We start from the raw sequence: 24,011 nt of genomic DNA, 5'->3' as shown, positions 1-24,011 counted from the left end.
CTAAAGAGAAAGGGCAAAACAACCAGCTGGTCCTATGGGACTGAGTTGTTCATTTAGTGCCGTATGTTGAACGCCCAGTGAAAGGAGGACTCGAAGCCCCAAAGACTCAATGTCTTTATATCACTTTAGTATCAATTTAGTAAAACAATAAGAAATTATTAAAAAAAATATAGTCAGAGGCTTTTATTAAAGTGAATTGACGGAACATGATTTGTGTAACTCACTCCAATGAGTTTGGATAAAGCTTGGATGATGATGAGAATGCACAGAAATTAATGCAACCACAAGACCTATCCTACATCCAAATCTCTTACAAGGCTGGATATGAATCGCCCATTTTGATGAAACTCAAATATGGCGAATCTTGAACTTACAACTTTTTTACTATTAATTTTAAACATAAAAAATGATTTGAATAGTTTTTAATTCACCCAACCCCCTTGAGTCGTGGGAACAAATGTACAATTTGGTACAAGGGCGACACCATATATACGCTGCAAACAAAATGCAGGTCAAAAAGTTTTTGCATGATCATGCTTTCTATGTTTCCCGTGCAACATAAAACTTACATATTTCGCCTTATCCATTCATTCTCCATTCGTTCTAAAAGGTTAAGATTGTCCTAATCACAATATCACATTTCTACACCATTTTTTTTTATTTTTTTTATATAAAACATTTTGACACCAAATTTTGAACGTCCAATCTTCTATTAAACAGGCACTAGTAAAAATATAAAAAAATTATTTTCAATAAAATAAAATGATCAATGAGAAGATAGCACATATCAAATTTCATAATCATATAATTTGTATAAAAAAAATTAAAAATAAAATATTATGAGACATCGGATATAAGATCAAACGATGAGTAGCTCACTTGATCGAAATTGGATGGCCGGATAATAGGAGAAGCATAGATCTTCTATGTTGCAGGGAAGTATAGAAACCTTTTTTTTTTTTGGACACCCAAAGGTGAATGTACGATTAAGGACTACCAATTAATTGTGCCCCACATTTTCATTTATTGTTATGGTTACTATGGTACTCTATCTCTAAAAGTTCAAATGATCCAATATTTGTCGACATCTCCAATATAAAAGAAGTAAGCATATTGCTCATCAAATTATTCATCACCCGTATCTAAAAATTGGAAGATCTAGATTCGCTATGGTCCAATCTGATTTGACCTATCCATCTTTGGCGATTCCAAAGCCAGATCTGTCTATGTTTTAAAAAAATAAAAATAAAAATAATAAACAATAAGCTAAAAATCAAGAAATAAGGCGATTCCATGCTTCTATAACTATAACTATAATAGCTTACTTGACAATCCCTAACCTTCATCAACCATTTCTATGAGATTAGCGAGTTTTCAAACCCTCCTCGTTATTCTTAAAAAAAAAAGGGAACAATTGTTTGCATCCCACGTCTATTCCCACCATTAACATTTCATCATCGCATCACGGATTTATTCTTAGAACCTATATATATATATATATATATATATATATATATATATATATAGAAAAGTTTATATAGAGTCGAGGCTCTAAACAAATAAATTAGAGCTTACCTCTAAAATTTCACTAGAATATATTGTTTTGATGCCCAAACATCCTCAAATTGATCATCAAGATGGGTGGTGGACATTAGAAAAAAATGGATTTCAAGTTTTGAAAATAATATATTCTGTAGCGTATTTTTGACCGTCAATTTTAAAGATTTTCAAGTTTCCATGGATCTGTTGATCGACACTATTTTTTAAACTTTAAACTTTATAAATAGAAATGAAAATATATTTTAAGGCTATCACAAAGATTTCCAATCTTGAAACCAATTTCTCGACAGTATTTGAAGGTAGGTTCTAATTTGATTGTTGCAAGCCTAAGCTCTGTATAAACTGCACCTATATATATATATATATATATATATATATATAACAAAATACTATGGTCAATCCATCAACTGATGGAATAGCATAAACCAAATGGCCCAAATTGAATCTGAACCAATCTGATGATCAGGACAATATTTCGGTAATAATATTTTAATATTTTCTATATAAATCCAAATAACATGAACTTTGGAGTATCAATTATTCTCATCAAAGTGTACCTAATAAAAATATTAAAATAATAATTCGTATAAAATAAATTGATTAAAATACCCTTGAAGCTTTTCAAAGGTATTTTGATCAATTTATTTTATACAAATTATTTTTGATATTTTTTATTAGATTATACTATTTTTTAAAAATAGACGTTTCAAATTTCAATTGATTTGGATTTATAAAAAAAAATTAAAATTTTAATTACGAAATACAATTGTAATAATTGATTGGTCTAGTTTCAATATGGGCCGTTGGGTTTACACTCTTCTATCAGCCCATGAGCTAATATATCTAAAAGAAAATTGTTTCATGAGTTCAAGAGGGTTGGATCGCATTTCTATAATATGAGGTCCAGAGCTACAAAGCATCCATCCTAAAGATGGATGCAAATAGGTGGCCCATCTAAAAACAATTGTAATTAACGGCTCAAATGTTTTTTTAGTATAATTATTATTTTTAGTTTTCAATTTTATTTTATTTTTCATATTCATGATATTCATGTTAAAGATTATATACTCAATAAAACTTAGGATCAAATTATATTTAAAAAACATATTTATTGTCAAGCCCCGTATTTCTACAATATGCGGGCTAGCCACTTAGAAACCATATATATATATATATATGGCATACGGATGTATCGGTAGCTGTAGAGGTAAAGTGCACCTTCAAATTTTATCATGGTATATAATTTTGATGTAAAATGTTCTTAGGATTATCTCAAACTTTATTTTTATACCTAATTATAAAATTTTAAATTTCAAAAATAGTTAAAATTAAGTAGATCTATAAACATATGAAAATCTTGAAAATGGACGGTGTAGATAATATGTTATAAAATACACATTTTTTTAGACTTAAAATCTATTTATTTTTCATGGTCATATATCTGGATGTCAAGATGATCAATCAAAGGGTTTTTTAACATTAAAACTACTTTCTTCGATGGATTTTTGAGGTACATCATAAAGTTGCATCCTTATATAAACTTTTTCCATATATATATATATATATATATATATATATATATATATATATATATATATATATATATATATATATATATATATATATATATATATATATATGTCTTTCCAACGCCTATAGGTAAAAATAAATAGTGATTTTGCCTATCTTCATCACTGTTCAAACTTCATCACGCGGTCACGATTGTCCGATTGTGTTTTATTTTTTATTTTTATTTTTACAAAACGTAATGACTTGAAATTTGGAGAGTATGTACATCTTACTGAGACGCATCTAATAAAAATATTAAAAAATTATCCGTGAAAAATAAATTGATCAAAATACCCCTAAAACTTTTTGAGGGTATTTTGGACAATTGTTTTCACTTAAAATATTTTTTTTTATAATTTTCGAAGATTCCCCTGTTTTTTATGAATACACGCTTCAAATTTCAGATCATTTCGATTTGTAGAAAAAAAAATGAAAAATAAATCACTACAAGACAATCGTGACTGTACAATGAACTTTGGATGGTGATGGGATAGGAGAAATCACTGTTCATTTTCGTTGATAGACGTTGCGTAGTGTTTATATATATATATATATTTCCTTTAATACGAAACGCACCTCTTAAAGTCCCGGCTCCTATAAAGCAAAGCCAAGCCACGTTTTCGCCTCTTGCTGCCAACCAGCACACGCCAATGTCCATCTTTACCTAGCCAAGCCGTGGTTGGGTCCCTAAACGAGCTTGCATTGAGCCCCTGGCTCGGAACCATCAATGGATTGTGCTCGACAGGCTTGATCCACTCGACCAAAAATGGGTCCGATAGGTTCAAGGGCAGTGCTAAGTTTTGCACTTGTTGATTTAGAGAGTTGAGCCCTGTGTATAGGATGACAGGGGTGTTATCAGGGAGTATGGTGGCTGAGCCTGACCAGCAACCGTTGATGTCAAAGGGTGCGGAGGGATAGATGGCAGGCTTTAGATGGATCCAACGGATGAGATCCATCGAGACAGCGTGGGCCCACACAATGTTGCCCCATACGGCCCCATAGGGGTTGAATTGGTAGAAGAGGTGGTAGACGCCCTTATAGAACATGGGAGCTGAAGAGATCAGAAAGATTGTTGGCGTAGAGAGAGGGAGGGAGAGAAAGAGGCATAAGAGAGTGTTAGAGTGTGTGCGCTGAGAGAATTTTCCAAAGTTCTGATTCCACTTAGTAGCAAATTTGGCACAACAATTTGGACAAATAAAGAGAAATAGTCGTATTTTGTTATTATTAACACTAACATAATCGCTTTAACAACACTAGCTCATATGCTCCATTCGCTCCTTACTACATACACAATTAACACCCTCACATCCAACATTCCATTAAACAACGCTTATACCTTATTTACTTCACACTGTCATATTTTCTCTCTTACTACATACATAATTAACACCCTCACATCCACCATTCCATTAAACAAGGCTTATACCTTATTTACTTTACACTGTCATATTTCTCTCTCTTCTCAATGCACTCTATTCTATTCTATTCTCTTCTCTTCTCACGTAACATCAATGACTCGTCACTTTTCATTCTCACCTCTCACGCATCACGCTACAACCTCACCTTTTTCAATATCTCACGCCTCTTTCAAAAAGGGGTTATATACAACGACACCTCTTTAAAAAAGGGGTTATATACAACGACACCATTTTTACCTTTTGTCGACAAAGGTCACAATAACTACAACTTTACTGCTCAGGCATATTATAAAGTTCATTCATTTTTTTTTTAAACTTTGAATTTGATTAATGAGATAAATGCAGCCTCTCAATTTTATATTTAATGGTCAAGATCAATTATGACCACTTTATACCAAAGATAAATGATCTAATTATATAACTTTTTTTTGAGTAATGATCCTATAGGTACTTCCTTCACCTATGTGTAGGACTCAAATGATCCTCATTAAATTTGACACGGATCCCTAAAAAAGTTATCATATGGGTATGGAACTTGATAAAGATCCGTGCCAAATTTAATGATGATCTTTTAAGATCCTACGCATATAAGTGGAAAAAGATCCTATAAAATCATTTCTCTTTTTTTTTGTTGAAATGAGACATACAAGCGATTATTTATAAACCTTTTAACCGCCCTCCCATATGGACCACCACCTTATATTCCGTCTTTACCAAGGAAGAAAGGTCGGTTCAAACAGCCTTTTCTATAACTTTATGCGTGCAGTTGACATACAAATGCACTCGTACCTGTAGAGGTAAAGTTGAAACAATCTCCACCATTTAAACATTTAAATGGCTGAAATTGTGCACTAAAACCAAGGGAATGACCAGCGCTCACCGGTGCCCTAGTTTCTTTCCCTTAACTAGAGAGAGAAAGATGGATAGCTGGATTTCAATAGAGAGCAAAAAAATCTGATATGCATTTTTTCTCAGATTTGCGTCCATCTTTGTTTTAGAGTAGGAAGTAACGGAGAAAAGGTGTAAATAGAGAGCGTTTGGTGAGAGAGGGGAAAGTGAGATGCGAAGTGGCCAATTTCTGCTGCACTCTTCTGCCATTATTGCTTAATTTTCTCTACAATTTTGTCGAATTTCAATGATTTTTGCAATACATTCTGCGATGCTTGAAGAATGGGTAGATAGGGTCTCTAATGGTGAGGCCTTTGAATTTGAGAAGGAAGAAGCCAATGAAGAAGAGGGGCTTTCTATTCTTTTGAGACACACCAAGGTGCGGTCACTGTAATACTCGCACCAAATATGTGTTGTGGGTCTTGAAGGTGCTTTGAAAAAGCCAATTGGTCTTAGTGGGTGTATTTGGTTTGTTCTCACCAATGACATAGAGGTGAAGTTATAGAAAAATGCCTCGAGTGTTATTGAAGCCCCTATTGGGTTTTCTCAGTTGGAAACCATATCCCAAAAGAAACCATAAAACAATTATTTTTTATTTTTTATTTTTATACAAATGGGGCTTATACGAAACTGCCATAGACTTTGCAAAGAGAGCAGAAAAGGTGAAATGGTTTTCTTAAGACATGGTGCAGAGAAAAGGAGCCCAAAAGACCACCATTGGCACCATTGAAAACCGCCATTAAAAACCACTAGGGAGCTTTCACTTGAAAAAGTTTCTCATATTACACCAATGATCAAGACCTATATGAGATAATCATGCAATGCAAAACTAGCATCGTTTTGATAAGAGAGAGTGGAGTAGGGTGAAGAGAAAGAGAGAGGTGTACGGTCGAGAGAGACACAACTGGAAAGGTCACCGATTGTTTTCAGTTGGAAGTATTGACATATGACGTTCAAATACGAAATCTGAACCATCCAAAATATTGGATGGCTTCCATTGGAAGTATTGACATATGCTGTTTAAATTCGAAATCTGAACCATCCAAAATATTGGATGGCTTATAAGGCCGCTATTGCCGTAAGGCTGCAAACGTATATAAACTTTTCTCTTTCTATAATCAGCAAATGACCACTTCCTTTTGACTATTCTAGAGAGAGAAAAAGATAGGAATCCTTTTAGAAAGAGAAATGTCCAGAGAGAGAAGAGCAACCATGTGTTGCTCTCTACAACAGAGGGATTATAATAAAATGAAAATACTAGGAATATGCGTTACAAAACCTTGTCAAAAGGAAAGAGTAATATTGAAAAGATAAAGAAAACTATAGATAGCTTTGAAAATGCCTCATTGATTTGGGAATTTTATTGCCACATAAGGTTGTGATTATTGTGGAAAGCAAATTAAGTAGGAAAAGAATATAGTAAGATTATTTAGATCAGGGAATTTTATTGCCAACATAGGGTTGTGATTATTGTGGAAAGCAAATTAAGTAGGAAAAGAATATAGTAAGATTATTTAGATCAATACAAGAAGGCCACAATCCTTTCTGACCTATAAATCACGTAATCATATAGGCCACAATCCTTTCTAACGTATAAATCTCATACTTATATGGTTAAATATATTAGTACAAGAAAGTCACAATCTTTTCTAACCTATAAATCCCGTAATCATATGGTTAAGGATATATTAGTATTCGAAGGTCACAATCTTTTCTAACCTATAAATCCTGCAATCATATGGATATAGGTTCAAAATCTTAAAGTGTATTTTTTAGACTTCGTAATACATCCACAGCCATCTAATTACATCCACAGCCATCTGATTTCGCATCTGACTGGTAAGAGTGATGGTGTACTCCTTATAACAAAAATAATTAATTTTAAGGCATTTTATCAAAATACATGTAAAAGATCAACAATTTAACATGTTACCCATATTGTTATATTTGATTTCAAAATACCCATCGAAATACACATGATTTGAAACAGTTCATGATTTAGACTAATGGCAAATGTGTAAAATGTCAAAATAATGCATCTTTATTAGATATTTTTTTAAATTTCCCATAATTTTGTAGTCTACAATTAACTAAGCAAAGAGCTGTTTTTATTTGGGAGAGAGACCAAGTACTTTTCTCCCCATATAGATTTAAAGGAGAGATATTTTTGGTAAATAGGGAAGGAAAAATAACTTTTTTTTTTTTTCTTTTCTAGCAGATCAGTGGTAGAAATTGATCTCAAGATTTAGTGAGGCTAAATGCTAGCTGCTAATCACTCAAGCCCGAGCCCAATCCCTAAGAAAAGAGAGCCACAGGGAAGAGTTTGATATTTTTGAATTATTATTCCAGAGTGAAAAATTCAAAATTCTTACTCCTATATATTCTTTCAATAATATAAATTTATTTGAAAAATAAAAAGAACGGCTCTTTTCACCCTGAAAGAGAAGGGGCAAGGAGAAAAGCAACATGAAAAGTTCATCCCCCGTATAAATCAACGAGCAAGAGAAGGAAGACTTCTGCTGCAATGGCTTCAGTTTTACACGTACTCTCTCTCTCTAAAATACAGCGGTACTTTTCATAATTCACCAAAGCCAAGTACTGCAATAAAAAATTCAAAACTCAAGAGTCAAAATAAACTCACCATTTGGATCTTCACCAAAGTCCATTGCAACAAGTCATGCAAAAAAAACAATCAATCAAACCCACTCAGTTGCATAAAAACCTGCCAAAAAACAGGAAAAAAGAGGAACCAGAAAAAGGAAAATACGAATCTCTATTTACCATTCATCCAGTTCTTCTTGGGTTGAAAATGGTAAGCCGTTCTGTGCATTGGCTTCACAGTTGTTGGCTCTACCTTGTCTAAGGTGTGGTAGTGCTCATGCGAAGCTTCGGCGCCATGGCATAGCATAACATAACTCAAAACCAGTAGCCTAAACAACTTAACTGAGGTCGCCACCATTGCTCTCTAGAGAGAGAGAAAGAGCTGATCCAAGAGTGCTAGAGAGAGAGAGAGAGCTGGTCCTAGAGTGCAGGGGAGAGTAGTATATGGAGCTTAAATAAGGAGGATAGAGGCGCAGGTCATTAATTAAATTTTAGAGAGAGGATAAAAAAAAAGTAGAGAGAGAAAGTCGGAATTTGAATGGATAAAGTTCTCATAAACGGCAGGCGTTGGAATGCCAAATATGTCTGTAATATATATAGGGTATAAAGCCTGAACCCCATTTGAACGCGTTGGAAAACAAGGTGAGGTTTCTTTAAATGTCTGTCATTTGGGCCGGGCATGGCATCGGATTTGGGCCATGGTATAAATCCCCTTGGCGGAGCCTAAGCTTAGGACTAAATAATTTTCATTACTATTCGTACAATATGGGATGTGGCTTTTGTAAGGCCGCAACTTTTAATTGAGAAAGGGGCGCGGGTAATGGTGTCGTACCCTACCTTTTATATTTTATATGGTGTTGTGGTTTTTATTTCTACTGATATTATTTTTTAAATATTAAAAAAAAATTAACTCTAAAATTACTTAAAAAAGAGTAATGATCTTATGATATCTTTTCGCATTTACGTGTGTAGGACTTCGTAGGATCACCATTAAAATTTTTTAAAAAATTATCATACAGGTGTAGAATTTGACTTTTCTAAATATATATGCAAATTTAATGGAGATCATTTGAGATAGTAAAAGCCAGATAATTAAGAAAAAAAAAAAAAACCCACTAAAAAAACCATTAAACTTATTTATGTCCCTATGAAATTTAAAGCTGAAAAGATAATGGAGATTTGGTAGATTTCACGAATCTTTCCATTGTACTCATACAACATCAAAAAGCTACAACATTACAAGAATCTTCCCATCGTACACTTACACATATGTATACGTAACATAGATGGTTATAAGTCCATTTACTTTTTGGTATGAGGAGACCAAATCACTATATCTTATCAAAGGTCAAATTCAACTACTTGAATTGTATCAACATTTTGAGATTATCTTACAACTCGGATTGTGTAAAATGAGACGATTGATCTTATAAGGTCACAATCACTCCTACACATTGTATGTCAAATTGAATGGCTAGGAAAAATATAGTCTGAAATTTTTCTTTTGAATTTTGAATCTTTTTAATGACATTCTTACAACCACTCAATTTGAAATATAATAAACAAGAATGATTGTGATCTCTTTGTACAAAAATGATCTCTTTATATACTTTTTCTATGTAGCTTGTGTCCAAATTATTACCCTACTAAAACAAATTTAGGCGGGTGCGGTTTGTATAAAACCTAGGCTCTAAACAATCAAATTAGAGCTTACCTACAAATAGTATCGAAAAAATGTGGTTCAACATTAGAAATCTATGTGATAACCTTAAAATATATTTTCATTTTTATTTATAAAGTTTAAAGCTTCAAATATAGTGCAGATCGATAGATCTATGAAAATTCAAAAATCTCGAAAATTGACGGTCCAAAAATGCATTACAAAATACACTATTTTTAAAATTTAAAATCTATTTTTTTCTCATGTCTATGCATCTTGATGTCGAAATAATCGATTTAAATATAGTTAGACATCAAAACAATCTCTTATAATGAAATTTTTGAAGCTGGTTCTGATTTGATTGTTTAGAGCCTAGGCTCTATATAAACTTTTGCTACCGGGCTTATCTTTGTAGCTGCGCCACTTAGCAGGCCAACTACCCCTATCCAAGCCTGCAACAGTACTTGAACTGCACTTTTTACTTCTTTTTATTAATGTTATGGATAATATAGGATTTCACAATATCCTGGAAATAACTTTTTAATCAACGGCCCATAATTTGATAAGGAAGCATGCACGACGAATCCGCTCACATTCAATCAAACAACTTAATAGCGTGCTGCTTCTTTTAGACACATAGGCCAACTTTTTGAAACGTGTTAACAAAATTACCCTCAGCCTTTTAAGCTAATTAATACGGTGCAATGCCTCGCGTCTCAAAAGCTTTGTTAAATCATTCAATGCTGTTAAGGGATAAGGTGATACGACGGTATTATCTTCCAAAAAGTTGTGTTTATCGATAGGACCCTTTTTTTATTTTTTTTATTTTAGGAAATATATAAAATATATATTTAACTTATCAATAATCTTAAATTTACCCCCCTTCTAACTACTACTCACGTCTATTTTGATGCGCTTTTGAAATTGAATAAAAAATTAGAGGGTGACAACTATGTTTGGCAAATTAAATGTTTTTCCAACCGTAATGTAAGCTGAGCTATATGTATTATTAGAATCGGGGCAACTATTGAACTAGGGTTTGGTCCAATTAATATCTATCGTATTGGTTAGTTGGTTTTTAAAAATAAAAATTTATAAAAATATAAAATATATTACAAAATTAAAATTGTCATATTTTGTTTTGCTAGCCCAATAATAAAAATAAGCTTGTCTACAAAGCAAAAAGGCTTTTCAATAATACAATCGGTCATTGGATCAAACTAGCCAAATTGTTGGTTAGCAATCCAGTCAAACCAGCCGATCTGGTATGCTCTTGATAACACCGATACATACTAATAGTCGTACAACAAACGGGCATACACAACCTATCTCTTTTTTTTTTTTCCCTTTTTTTTTGTTTTTGGGTTTGAGGGGCTTGGGAATGGGACATGATCATGAATTGGAATAGTTGAGAATGACTCGGATGTTATATGGTTCATGAGTTATGTATATTTAATAAATTTCCTCTTTTCTATTGTTTTTTCCTATGGACAATACTTGGTATGTTCGTTTGTGGTTAACGTACATAGTCTATGATATACTTTCCCATGTAATACTGAATGTAATTCTTATTAGAATTATGCAATAGAAGCTGGTGAAAGCTTAGTTAAAACTTAAATTTAGGCGAAGGGTCTGTCTTATATAAAACGGCAACTTTTTTTTTTCTTTTGTTTTGACCATCTATATAAGGTGACAACCTTACTTGCACAAATATGATTAAAGTATTTCGCGTTATCTATTTTAATCGGCCAATGTAGATTTGTCATAACAGAAAAAAGTGGCAAAAACATGATACATATAATGCATTGGGGTTAGGCATTTGTTTCAGTCTAAATTAGGGCACAAATATTATGTTGGATCCAATGAAAAAGCTCATTATTGGAAAACAAATTACAATCTTTTTTCACAACTTGGTGAGTGTAGAGGATTCTAAATTAACTTTAAAGAAAATTTATCAAGGTACACTTCACATTTCAAATATTCAACATTTTACTCTTTTAGTTCTATTAAAAAAAATCTGGCATATTTTGATTGGTATTTAGAAATTAATTCAAAACATATGGATACAATATTGAATATCTAATCTCATAAGTGTATTTTGACAATTTCCCTTTTCGAAAGTATGAGTACAACAAAATAAAAAAGCTCTCATCAACAGACATTATGACTAGGGTAAGCTTTCTATGCTTTCCCTACAGCATAAAACATATATATTTCTCTTTATCCAACCGTCTATTCTGAATGGAGGGCTAAGATTGCTCCAATCACAATGTCACGTCTTTACACTATTTATTTTTACTTTTTTTTCTATAAACTATTTTGACACCAAATTTTGGACATCAAATTTTCTTTTAAACTGCACTAGTGAAAAATATAAACAAAAATATTTTCGATAAATAAATGACCAAAATACCCCTGATATTTTTAAGGAGTATTTTGGTCATAATATTTTTATCGAAAAAAATATTTTAAATAGTTTTTATCAATGCACCCCACACACATACCAAATTTCATATTCATACAATTTATATAAAAAAACTAAAAATTAAATACTTTGAAGCGTCAGATCTAAGATCAAACAATGAGTAGCTCTCTTGATCAAAATTGGACGGCTGGATGGTAGAAGGAAGATAGTTCTTGTGTAATGCATGGGAAGTATAGAAATATTCCCCTCATGACTAACCCACTGTTTGCTAACTCATCTGTTTGGTAATTCACTTCCCCGTAAACATGCTCAAAAGATACCTCGACCATAAACATTTAGAAGAAAAAAAGAAGAAGAAGTTATTATCCATTGCAATGGTTGGAGATGGCAAGAGGGTGGAAGACATGACTTCAAATTGTATGCCTTACCCCCACCATCACCATCAGAATGCACATTTACCATTCGTCTTTCGACAATAGTCCTTGGAGATTAACAATACCCAAGTGAATATCCTTCATTGGATTTGGTGCTATTCAAAATCACCCATCTAAAAAAATCTCATATTATGTGGGATTGATGTTGATATTGATATTGATATTTATAAATTTCCTCAAAGAAATAGAAATCTAAAAAGATTAGGACTTTTAGAAATATATCACTTGGTTCTTGAGATATATATAAGATTTACAAGAAGTTTCGTATTTAGTGTGGATTATTAATCTTATATATATAGGATAAAAGAGCAGATAATTTGTGTGCCCTATTTGGATCACTATATGAGAAATGTCTCTTCCGTTAGAGATTAATGAGGGGCAAGGCCTCCTGTGCATGAGATGCTATGTGCATGAGATGAAAGGTCTCTCTTAGAAAGAAGAGAGCTTATTATGGAGAGATACATTACGATAATACCTCATGTAGACTCCTAATGATTAATGATTGAGAGACTGGTTTCTTATAGGGTAGTGGTCGCCATTAAGATTTTAGGTAGTTTTTTATTTTATTTAGAGAGAAAGTCAGTTTCTTGTTGCTCTCGTGTCTCTGTCTGGTATTTTCGGTAATAGTTGCCAAAAGTAAAGAGAAGAAAGAATGACATGTAGTGTCGAGGCTGGTCTGTTGTAGAGAAGCGAATCTCATGAAGATTTTGGGTAGTTTTTCCTTTTAGTTAGAGAGAAAGTCAATTTGTCGTTACTCTCACATCTCTATCTAGTGTTGTCGCTAATGGTTACCAGATGTAAAGAGAAAGAAGAATTACAAATAGTGTCATTCGGGAGAGTGTCTTAAAAGGGTTAGAGTAGTAACTATATGTCTCAAAATCTATGATGTAACTTTCATTGGTATAGTGGATTTCAGTTTGTCGCATTTGTGAATGTAGGCCTTCTAAGGTGAACCACGTAAATCTTTGTGTTCTTGTGTTATTTGTTTCATACTCTATTTCTTATACTTTATTTGCCAAAAATCAACCCATCAGGTTTAAAGCTTTCACGCACAACAGTGAAGCCCTCACATGTAGAAATGCAAGCTTGGCAATAAAGATATATTTTAAATATAATTTCATCTTAATTTTTAGATAATATATAATCTTTAACATGAAAATTATGAATATAAAATAATAAATAAATTTTGAAAACTAATAATTATATTAAAAAAACATTTGGACTGTTAGTTACAATTGATTTTTGATGGACAACCAATTTACAACCATCTTTAAGATGGATGCTTACCTTTGGACCGCATGAAACAATTGTTCATAATATAATATTACCGAAATACTTGGGATTTTATCCTATAAGATTGTTTACATTTAGTACAATAAAGTCATACTCATCCTTAACTATCAAATGCAAATCCGGTGGCTAGGGATCTTTCACAAAGCTCATTAAATGTTTTTTTATCTTAAAGTTTGAACAATAGCACACCCCCAGTTGCCCGACTCATGCCTAATAGCTAGAAGCGATTACAACTTTTTTTTTGTACAAAAAAACGTAGATGATCTCACTGTATACTTTCTTGAAACATTTACACATGGATGGCTACCCAAGTTGATGTTTTGGTGGGAACAATGAATCTATTTGAAGTGGCTCATTTTATACCAAAAAAAAGTGAGTATAATTTCCCATCTCCTATACTAAACTTGCCTATGTTTAGTGAAGGAAGAGTCCACAACCGTGGGATCTCTATCCAATTTATAGATGTGGATGGACATTATTACTAACAAAGTTTTATAATATAAATAGTTACACACTTGTCAAGCCTATGGTTTAAATGCAAATCACTTATTTGCATGACTATTTTATTTTTGATACGAGGAGGTCATAATCATCTTTACCTCTTAGATATTAAATTCGACAGCTTGAGTGTCACGAAGCTCTAAAAGTTTGTTTTTGGACATTGTGGCTAATCAATAGCATGCCTTTAGCCATCTGTTTTAACATCTAATGGTCCACAGTGACTATGACCTCCTTATATCTAAAGTAACTAGTCTAATTATATAATTTTTTTTATTTCAATTTTGGGTGCCATTTTGATTAGAGATTGTCCACAAATAGACCATTTATCTTTTATACATGGAGGTCGTAATTATTTCGACTCATTAGATGTCAAATTGAATGGGTTGAAGTGAGTTGCGAAGTTTGAGAAATTTTCTTTTTTTTAGAGCTTTGTGTCTATTCAATGACACTCTTAGAACTAAGGGTGGCAATGGACCCGGATCCGACCTGGGACCTGCTAGGTGTACTTGATACATGCCCGGGTATTGGTCCAGCATTTGGACCCGACGGGTCGGGTGAGTGAAACACTATCCGAGTCCTGGTCCAGCTAGACCCGACCTATACTCGTAAACCGTTAGAAATAAAATATTTACTTTAAGCCCTATTGGTTTTGGTGTATTAAGAATTATATACAATAAGAATTCGTAGTCATATTTAGCTATTAAACGACAAATCAGACGGCTTGTAATCTACTGGCAGGTGATTGTGATCTTATTGCCAATAATGTAGAGAAAAGAATGATTGTGATCTCCATATATAAAAAATAAATTGTTTTTTTCTTTTTTTTTAGATAATCCCTATTGATTAAGGCTCAAGTCATTACTTGTTGAGGTAGGACTGTTACCATATACACGATAGCCCATGGTCCAAACATAAGAGAAATGTTCTGACCCATCCTAAAGATCAAATTTTCCAAATGTGGATGGCATTTTCATAAGGCTGCAGTCCTCACTTGTTAAGGATTTGACACGCAAATTAAGAGCAACTGTAGGGTTTTTTATTTCATTGTTTTACCGGATCCTCTTTCGGATCCCCTCGAGAAATATTTTTGAAAGCTCTCTCTCGTCGTTTCAACAGTAAACTGATCGTGTAGTTCTGATTTTTCTTGGGATCCATTTCTGATATCAAGCTTACAAGTTTTTGTCCTCGTCTATATCTGTTACCACCTTTCAAGTTGCAGTGGTGAAAACAAGCCAAGAGGAGGTGGAACTTGACTACTTTTTTCAAGATATTTCACTTGAGGACTATTCTCCAATAAAAGAGGTTTTCCTTGTGCAGAGACCATAGGATTTTGTTTGAATTAGTGGTTTTGATAGAGAGAGAGAGACCGTAGGATTTTGTTTGAATTAATGGTATAGAGAGTTTCAAAAGAAAGTTGCAGAGGAAGTGCGAGATTTTTAGGTTTTTTTTTTTTGTACCCCAAAACCTCGCCTGAGTTACTCAGTCACATCTCAAACATATTACAAAGCTATGGCCTCAACAAGAAGCAAGGTCACATTGGACAAAGTCTCTGAAGTCTGATATGACAAAGTCTCGTTGAGTCACTTAATTCAAGAAAAAGAAGTGTTTAGATAAATTCACATTTCTATTTAACAAAAGCCGTATCAGAAGCATTCATTCTTATTCATAGTAACGGATTTCAAAAAAAATAAAAAAGCACTCTTTCTTCACTGGTTGCTTTATCTGCTCAACAGTGATGTTTCCCTTTCATCTTCAAAGTTCAAACCATATTTCACAAGTTTGGATCTTTCTCAATAACCATCCCCAAATCTCAAAATCTAATTTTCTTAACAACAAGTGGTCAAGAAGAGAGAAGAATGGGCAGCCCATGAAGAGAGAGAGAGGAAGGTTAGAGAGACAATGGATTTGCTTAGAGGAAATGAAATTCAATAATAAGAGAGGTTAGAAAGAGGGATATTTAGAGAGAGAGAGGTTAAAAATAGATTGATAGATAGATAGAGAGAGAGACAGTTTTGAGGAATATAACAAGAAAGAGCAGGAGCAGAGGCCAAAGAATACAAGAGCAGGAAATTGCAGAGAAAACATTGTGGAAAACTTAAAAAGGTTAAAGAGATAAAATGGAGGGCATGGAAAATGAGGGAACCAAGGCTTTCATCCCCTCAATTTATTTCTTTCAAATAGATTGTAAAATCTGAACTGTCTATTTTATTAAGTAGGCAATCTAACCAAAAACACTTCAACTTTAAAAGTTGCTTATCTCCATCTACTACTTTAATGGGAGATAAAAGATTGAACTAGATTTATATTGAGAGTCAAGTTCATTTTGCTTTTTTGTATTTTCAGAGATCTCAAAGACTGATTCCTCTTTTAGCTTAAAAGTATTGCTTTACAACATTAGATCAATGGGCAAAACCTCCTAAAAAAATCAATTTATGCATTTTTTTTTTACTCTAATTTTTGCACATACACTATCTTAAGCCTAATGAATAATAAATAAATAAGCAACAATTTTCTTGAAGAGAGAGGAAAATTTGTAAACATCAATATCTGTTAAAGGCCTAAATCTTTAGGAACTCAAGATCGTTTTCTATAAATTAGCATCTATAAAATTTGGATTAAAACCAAAGGCTGAAGCCACATTATTTTCTCCCTCCTTAATAAATCGATTTAAAAATTTTTAGATTTTTTATAACCATGTTCATCAGGAGAAAAAGAAACATCTAACAACTTGAAATCAACCACATCCCCCAAGATAAGTCCATCAAGGAGTTTTTGGTCCATAAGTTAATGTTGTTCAAATAAGATCAGATGCGTGTGTGTGTGTATTTTTTTCATACACACATGTGTATACCTCTTAAAAAGTAAATACCAAATCCCCAAGATACACAATAACACAAGGAATCTGTATCTTATACAAGTAACTTTCCAAACACTTGAACATTTGTTTTATAATCAACTGAACATTTGTTTTGTAATCAACTATTCATCCAACATGCTGAGTACCATATTCAAGCATCCAAAAGCCCAAGTTTCACCGAGTCTTCATTCCCATACATATGAACTCTACATCTCCACATCCATAGGAGTTTCCTTATTCAAATACTTACCTGAAAAATTCCAAAACCTGTAAAAATTATCTCACTCAACAAATATTTTTTTCTCTTTCTAAATCAAGTACTATTTGAAGGAATACCAATCACACTTATAATCACTAGATAGTTGAATAATGGATCACAACAACTGAGCATACCTCTTTCTAAATATGTTAGAATCAAATATCATGGAGATATCTACATATGTCACAATCAAATATTATTGAAAAAGTATAAAATAAAATTATTTATTATTGATAGAAGAAGGTCACAATCACCCGGAAGGGGAAGTTGGTGGAAGGGGTTATTGATGTGATATTGATCATTTGAAATCCAAAAGAAATTTCTCGACCATTGTGATAAACCCCTAGCCACAGAAATTCACATATGGAGGCTAGAAATAATTATGACCTTCTTATATCAAAAATAAATACCCTCAGTACACAACCTAGTATAATTATGGTACAACTGAAAGTGACTCGAACTAACCTCTCTCTAAATCATATTCAAGCAGAAAAAATACCATTTGGATTGACATAGGGAGCTCGGATCGACAGAGAGAGTCCTTACCAATCTGGCAAGAAGCCTCCCATGGACTGAAGGAGAGTCCTTGCCGATCCGGCAAGAAACCTCCCTCTCTCTCTCTAACTCATGGTTACATTTTCCTTCACCTTCTCAAGAGAGAGAAAGTTTAGAGCTCCATGACTTACTTATTTATAGTCTTAAATACATGTATGCTTATTTATAGAGCTCCATGACTTGCTTATTTATAGTCTTAAATACATGTACAAATGTACCTAGATACTTATCTATTCATACGCATGTGAGCTGTCTCTCTTTAGGGTTTGGCTTTAGTCTTACCATGGATAGCCATGGTCAAATTTTTCTATATTTGGAAAGTGGCAATCTCAGCCGAGCGATGAGTGGCGGGGGGCGATGGGCGGCTAGGAGAAGTCCACGTCGTTGATGACAGCGGCTGCTTAATGTGGCGTGGGATATTAAGTGCGAGGCACGGGGGGTGGGCTTTTGCGGGAAGGGCGCGGTGTTTGAGAGAGAGAGAGAGAGAGGAAGTTTGGATGTTTGTGTGAACAAAAGGTTTGGGCTGTGGACTTGAGTGAGAAAAATAAAGAAGGGAACAAGAAAGTTTGTTGTGTGACGAATAATTTTCGGAAAAGTATCAATGACTTACCTGAGCACACAAAAAGAATGGTCATGAGTTTCTCCATTTCACGCAAGCAAAAAAGAACAACCTACTTATTTTCATTCTCATTCACACCACCCACTAATATTTTTTTTTTTAAAAAAAACAAACTCCTAAAATTATTTAAAAAATCAAGCAAAGGCATGTCTTCCTTACTAAATTACCCAAAAAAAAAAACAAAACAATGTACAGAATCACATGCACACACAAGTCCAGAGGATTTCTTTGTGCAGGAGCTACCATCAAGTCAGGTTATACCTTCTAGATCTAGGATAAGGCTAGCAATGGCCTACTTGGCCCTGCCCTAAAAGATTAGCGCTCGGGCCAAGCACCCAAGGTTTGGGTATATGGCCTGGCGGGTCTAGGTCCAGGACTGTGGTAGGGCGGCCCAATTCAATCGGGCTTGGCACTTCACTTTCCTTGTTTATGCCTTTGCAGACCGTGCCCTATCAGGCTAAGGTCAAGCCTTTGCCAGCACCGGGCTTGGGGCTAAGCCCTTAGGGGCTAGGGAGAAGCTTCCCTGTAGAGCCGGGCTAAACCAGGTTGGCTCAGCCTAGGTGGCTCTAGCCATGCTTTGCTTGGCCCATTGCCACCCCTAATATAAGGATTACCTTGTCTAGCGGAGGCAAATAGGCCAGGTCGACCGAACCTTATTCTAGATCTTCTCTAGATTTGGGTAAAAAACCAATGAGTTGGGGCTGGGCTGGGGTAAGGTCGATGTCTAGGTTGGGGTGGACTTCACCAACCCTTTTCACAATAAGTATGCTACATATAAATTTATATAAAAAATCCAATTATTTTATATACATATCTAGAATTTTTTATATCTATGCCCCGCCTCGGGCCTTCTGATCCGTTTGACTGAAACAGACGTAGGTCCTGGTTGATCTAATTACAGCCCTAACTTTGTGAGGTTGGGAGGACTCTTGGATATTAAGATCCAAATACTTCATATTCTTGCATGGCAGTGGAGCGATTGGAGCAATAGTGTCGGATTCGCTTCGTTTCGGCTGAAGAGGCCTAAGTTATTGGATTTCAAGCTTAGACTTTAGTAAAACCTGGTGTTGCTGCTTCGGTAAGCTTCTGGCAAATTCGGTCGAATAAAAAAAAATTATTTACATGGAAGTATTTTTTTAATATATTTTTTTTTTACCTTTTTACATTATTTTTATGTATTTTTATATAAAAATATCTAATTTATTTATATTAAATTAAAAGAGAAAATCCAAAATCTTCCCTCAAATCAGGCAAAACACAAATTACTTCATTTTTCTCCTCAAACCGAAAAAGATTCTGAAACGAATCTGACAACGTTGGATTGGAGGACTTGTTGTTGAATGGTGGTAGAGAGAGTGGTCTTCTTCATTGCTAAATAGGACCAAATTGTCCTTTTGCAATAGGCGAGGTTTGTAGAAAGCACACATCATAGATTGCAAAAGTAAAATGTATATATGGTTTGGAGTAGAAAATCTTGAGATGGTTTGAAAATCTATTTTCATCAGTTATGAAATTTAAAATTTTAAAAATAGTACAAATCTATAAATACTTGAAAATAGATGGTTCAGATAACTTGTTACAAGACAATATATTTAAGATTCAAAATTATTTTTTTTTCATGTCTATATGTCTCAAGGTCGAGATAATCAATTGGAGGGTTTTCCAACATCTAAACACTCAATTCGGGAGGATTTTTAAGGTGTACCTTACTCCAGTAGCTTATATAAACTTTTTCCTTATTTAATTCCACTTTTTTAACTTTGAAGGGCTATAATTTCATGGAGTCTTATGTTTTTGTTAGCTTTTGGGTTAGGGTCACTGGTGTGCACAAAGGAGAACAACTCATGGATGGGTTTTATAAGAAGGGTTCGTATAGAATTCACATGATGTGGGTACTCAACTGGAGACACCCTCAAGCGGTCAAATTTTATGGGAATAAAACAGACATCAACCATTTTAGATAGTAATTTGATTTTAGTTTTAATTTTTTTTCTTACATATTAGATTACTATAAATTTTTGGAGCCACATGCACCACAAATAGGTGGACATAAAAAAGTAAAAATAAAAATTCAAAAAATAAATTAACCAAAATACTTTAGAATATTGCAGGAGTCTTTTGATCAATTTAAATTTTACAAATTAATTTTTATATTTATTTTAAGTGCAGCTTATTAAGAAATATGATGTCTAAAACGTCCAAGTTAGTACAAATATAAATAAAAATTAAAATTTTAGAAACCTATATGCAATTCTTCCATCAATTTTCTTCTATTTAATTTGAATCATAGGGAGGATGCTTTTGTGCCATTTAAGCATCCAATGAGGGATGCTACACTTTTCTATTTCCTTATTTGAAACAAATTTATTTTTAATTGTATATAGGGTTGTTTAAGCTATAGCTGCCTCACCCCCAAAGTTCTAGCCGCAGTTAAATAGAACGGTGGAGATAATTCGACAATATGTCAAAAAGTCAGCCTCCTAATACAGGTTTAGACGATATGCATGTCAACTTTTGCGTATCAGTCTGCACCTGGACTGCAGCAACTAGGGGCGGCAATGGATTCGGACCTAACCCGGGACACGAGCGGTAGACCTGATCTGGATCTGGATATAAGTTTAAAAATTGGATAAGGCGGGTCTGATCCGGGTTCAAAATTTGGACTCGAATACTATTCAGATATGAGTTATAGTAATATTTTTTGGCTAACGATATATAAAATATATTTATATATAGTTAAGGGCAAGCTTTCTATGCTTCCCCTACAACATAAAACTTATATACTTCTCCTTATCCAACCGTTCATTTTGAATGGAGAGCTGAGATTATCACAATGTCATGTGTCTACACTATTTTATTTTAAATTTTTTTTACAAACTATTTTAACACCAAATGTTGTACGTCTAATCCTCTATTAAACTCGCACTAGCAAAAAATATAAAAACAATATTTTCAAACAATATAAAATAATCAAAATACCTTTGAAAGTTGCAATAGGTATTTAATGAGAAGTTGGCATTACACCAAACTTCATATTCATACAATTTTTATAAAAAAATAAAAAAAAATACTTTGAGACGTCAGATTTAAGATCAAACGATGAGTGGATCTCTTTATCAAAATTGGATGGCTGATGATAAGGGAAGCATAGTAGAAGAAGTATAGAAAACTTTCCATAACGCTAAATACATAGATATTTTAATTTTTAGGTCGCGTATGGGTGCCGATCTGACTTGTTGCCACCCCTACCTGGACATTTCCTTTGTAAATGGGTCAGTTTAGGGAGGGACGGCGGTCATTGGCTTCACTAGCTTAGACCCTATTATGCAATCTTGACTCTTGAGAGCCAAATCCCATTATCTTTAGCTACCTTTATGGGTAATCACAAAAAAGAATTATTGCGGGGTGCAGTTGGCATACGGATGCATCCATAGCTGTAGAGGTAAGGTGCACTTTCAAACTTGCGGGGTGCAGTTGGCATACGGATGCATCCGTAGCTGTAGAGGTAAGGTGCACTTTCAAACTTTATCAAACTTTATCATGGTATATAAGTTTGATGTAAAATGTTCTTAAGATTATCTCAAATTTTATTTTTATATCTAATTATAAAATTTTAAATTTAAAAAATGGTTAAAATCAAGTAGATCTATAAACATATGAAAATCTTGAAAATGGACCGTATAAATAATATGTTGTAAAATGCACTACTTTTGATACATAAAATCTTTTTATTTTTCATGGTCATACATCTCAATGTCGAGATGATCAATCAAAGGATTTTTCAAAATTAAAACTACTTTTTTTGATGGATTTTTGAGGTGCATCCGTAGTTCTACATTATAAGGTTGCATCTTTATATAAACTTTTTCCATTATTGCGTAAGGTTGCAGCCCTAATTCAATAGTTAGGGCTACATCCTCAGGCACCATATCCCTTTCCATCATCTGAAGAGGAAAATCTAGGCATGAGAAGCCTTGCGTACTTATTTCTTATATTTTTGGCCTATTTCTCTAACCATCATGGCCCTTCTCTCGGTCTGGGGCATTAGGCTTATACTATTCTATAAGCCATGAGCAGACAGGATCTCTCTCTCTTTTATTTATATATATATATATCGGCAAATTCAGATTTTTCGGCAAAGTAATTACCTTTCACCCTGAAAGCATGAAGGAGGAATTTTCTTACTTTGCCAAAATATCCCATGGCCTGATTTCGGAGTTCATTAAATTTGTAAGAGCTTACCATGAGCAAAATTCGATTTTGGCCATTTGATTTATGGTGGCCACATGATCCACGACGCCGGTCACTACCGAACCACGACAGATTCCCCTCCATCTCTGCAACTTCTGCTTGCTCAATCCATCTGTACAGCCATGTCCATATGAGCACAAGACCTTCACTACTGAAAATTCTCCACTTCCACTCTGTGTAGCTAATTCTAGGGCTGACCCATGCCCAGCCCTGGATGAGCTGCAATAGATTTCAAAATTTCCTTCAAGTTCGTGCTCAAATGTCGAGAAAATGATTGGAATATTTGGGGCTTTTGGGGTTACTTTCAGAGAGCCAGAATTTCTAGATTTGCTGAGATGCTTGATTGGTTGCAGAGCAAGGAAATAGATAACTAGACTTTCCATTAAAATGTGGCATGGATATAAAGAGAATGGGGAAGAAAGGGGGGCGCGGTCGGGGCCGTAGGATGGGTTACCATAAGCACGGTTTTCTTGCCAAATCTACATCATTCAACTAAATAGACGGTGATGATTATAACCTTACCTCAATTGGAGAGCAATTACCAAAACCACGCCCATTGTAAACTAAAAATAGCCACTAATGAATGGGCGAAAATATTTGGAAGAATATCAGCTTTCTTTGCCGAGAACATCAAAAAATGCCAGCTTATGTATCACGATTGGTAAAACACCTACGAATATTAGCAAAACTCCACTATTCGTAGGTGTTTTGTTGGCAATTCCCCTGTAAATAATCTCACACCACTTATTTCGACACAACTATAAGGAAAATTCCTATGAAAAGCTAAAAAAAGTGGACATCCAAACTGGGACCTATGGGAGCAACTTCTAGAGTAAGGCCGCCTATACAGCGGTTGCATTGGACGACTACGAAGTACTTCTTGTTTTTAATGCTAATACGGGATCTGAAATAGGAATCAAGCTTTAGATGTAATATCCACCACCTTGACCACCCAAGCCTAGAACCAGATTGCCATGAAGTATTGAACACTTCTTTCCCCTCAATGGAAAGAGAACCGCATATATGGGGAAATTGTTTTAGGTCAAACAAGTTGGAAACTATTCGTTATTCACCTTATCTTTTTCTATATCATTTTCAAATTATCTTTTTTATTATTCAGC

At 33.9% G+C, this 24,011-nt stretch overlaps 2 protein-coding genes across 7 annotated transcripts in view; both read right to left on the bottom strand.

The window, feature by feature from the left end:
* LOC18435499 (beta-fructofuranosidase, insoluble isoenzyme 1) overlaps positions 1-8,463 on the bottom strand; it is a 17,803-nt gene extending 9,340 nt beyond the window's left edge. Inside the window, exons 1-3 of one of the 2 annotated variants that reach the window (XM_011625525.3) lie at positions 8,217-8,463; positions 8,077-8,085; positions 3,706-4,180 (exon numbers count right to left, since the gene is read on the bottom strand). In XM_011625525.3, coding sequence (XP_011623827.2) covers positions 3,706-4,180; positions 8,077-8,085; positions 8,217-8,394 — 662 coding nt within the window. In that variant the 5' untranslated portion in view covers positions 8,395-8,463. The remainder of the gene's footprint in view (positions 1-3,705; positions 4,181-8,076; positions 8,086-8,216) is intronic. The other variant, XM_088854390.1, reaches the window with a different exon arrangement.
* An 8,768-nt stretch (positions 8,464-17,231) lies between these two features.
* On the bottom strand, positions 17,232-23,592 carry LOC110007377 (uncharacterized). 5 transcript variants are annotated; one of them, XM_088854389.1, is made up of 3 exons: positions 23,413-23,592; positions 22,882-23,109; positions 17,232-17,473 (listed from the first exon to the last, which is right to left on the bottom strand). In XM_088854389.1, the coding sequence occupies exons 1-3, from the start codon at positions 23,445-23,447 to the stop codon at positions 17,413-17,415; spliced, it is 324 nt and encodes a 107-aa protein (XP_088710515.1). In that variant the 5' UTR covers positions 23,448-23,592; the 3' UTR covers positions 17,232-17,412. The 5 variants fall into 5 exon arrangements, 2 of the variants coding, with proteins under 2 accessions (XP_088710515.1, XP_020523714.1); XM_020668055.2 differs by having other exon boundaries at positions 17,232-17,456; XR_002281137.2 differs by lacking the exons at positions 22,882-23,109; positions 23,413-23,592 and adding an exon at positions 17,931-18,183 and having other exon boundaries at positions 17,232-17,456.
* Positions 23,593-24,011: the final 419 nt, after the last annotated feature.

Source organism: Amborella trichopoda, chromosome 12 (genome assembly GCF_054954075.1).
Source record: "Amborella trichopoda isolate Santa Cruz 75 chromosome 12, AtrichopodaSantaCruz75HAP2 v2.0, whole genome shotgun sequence".
In the NCBI taxonomy this organism is placed as follows: Eukaryota; Viridiplantae; Streptophyta; class Magnoliopsida; order Amborellales; family Amborellaceae; genus Amborella; species Amborella trichopoda.
This window is presented reverse-complemented; position numbering and strand designations above follow the sequence as displayed.

Excerpts from the sequence above, each read along its gene's own strand:
- LOC110007377 (XM_088854389.1), bottom strand. The coding sequence starts at position 23,447 with ATGGGCGTGGTTTTGGTAATTGCTCTCCAATTGAG. Across the intron at positions 23,110-23,412 it reads GTAATTGCTCTCCAATTGAG|CTCATCCAGGGCTGGGCATG; the intron begins GTAAGGTTATAA and ends AATCTATTGCAG. Across the intron at positions 17,474-22,881 it reads AAAATCGAATTTTGCTCATG|GTTTTGGAATTTTTCAGGTA; the intron begins GTAAGCTCTTAC and ends TAATTTTTACAG.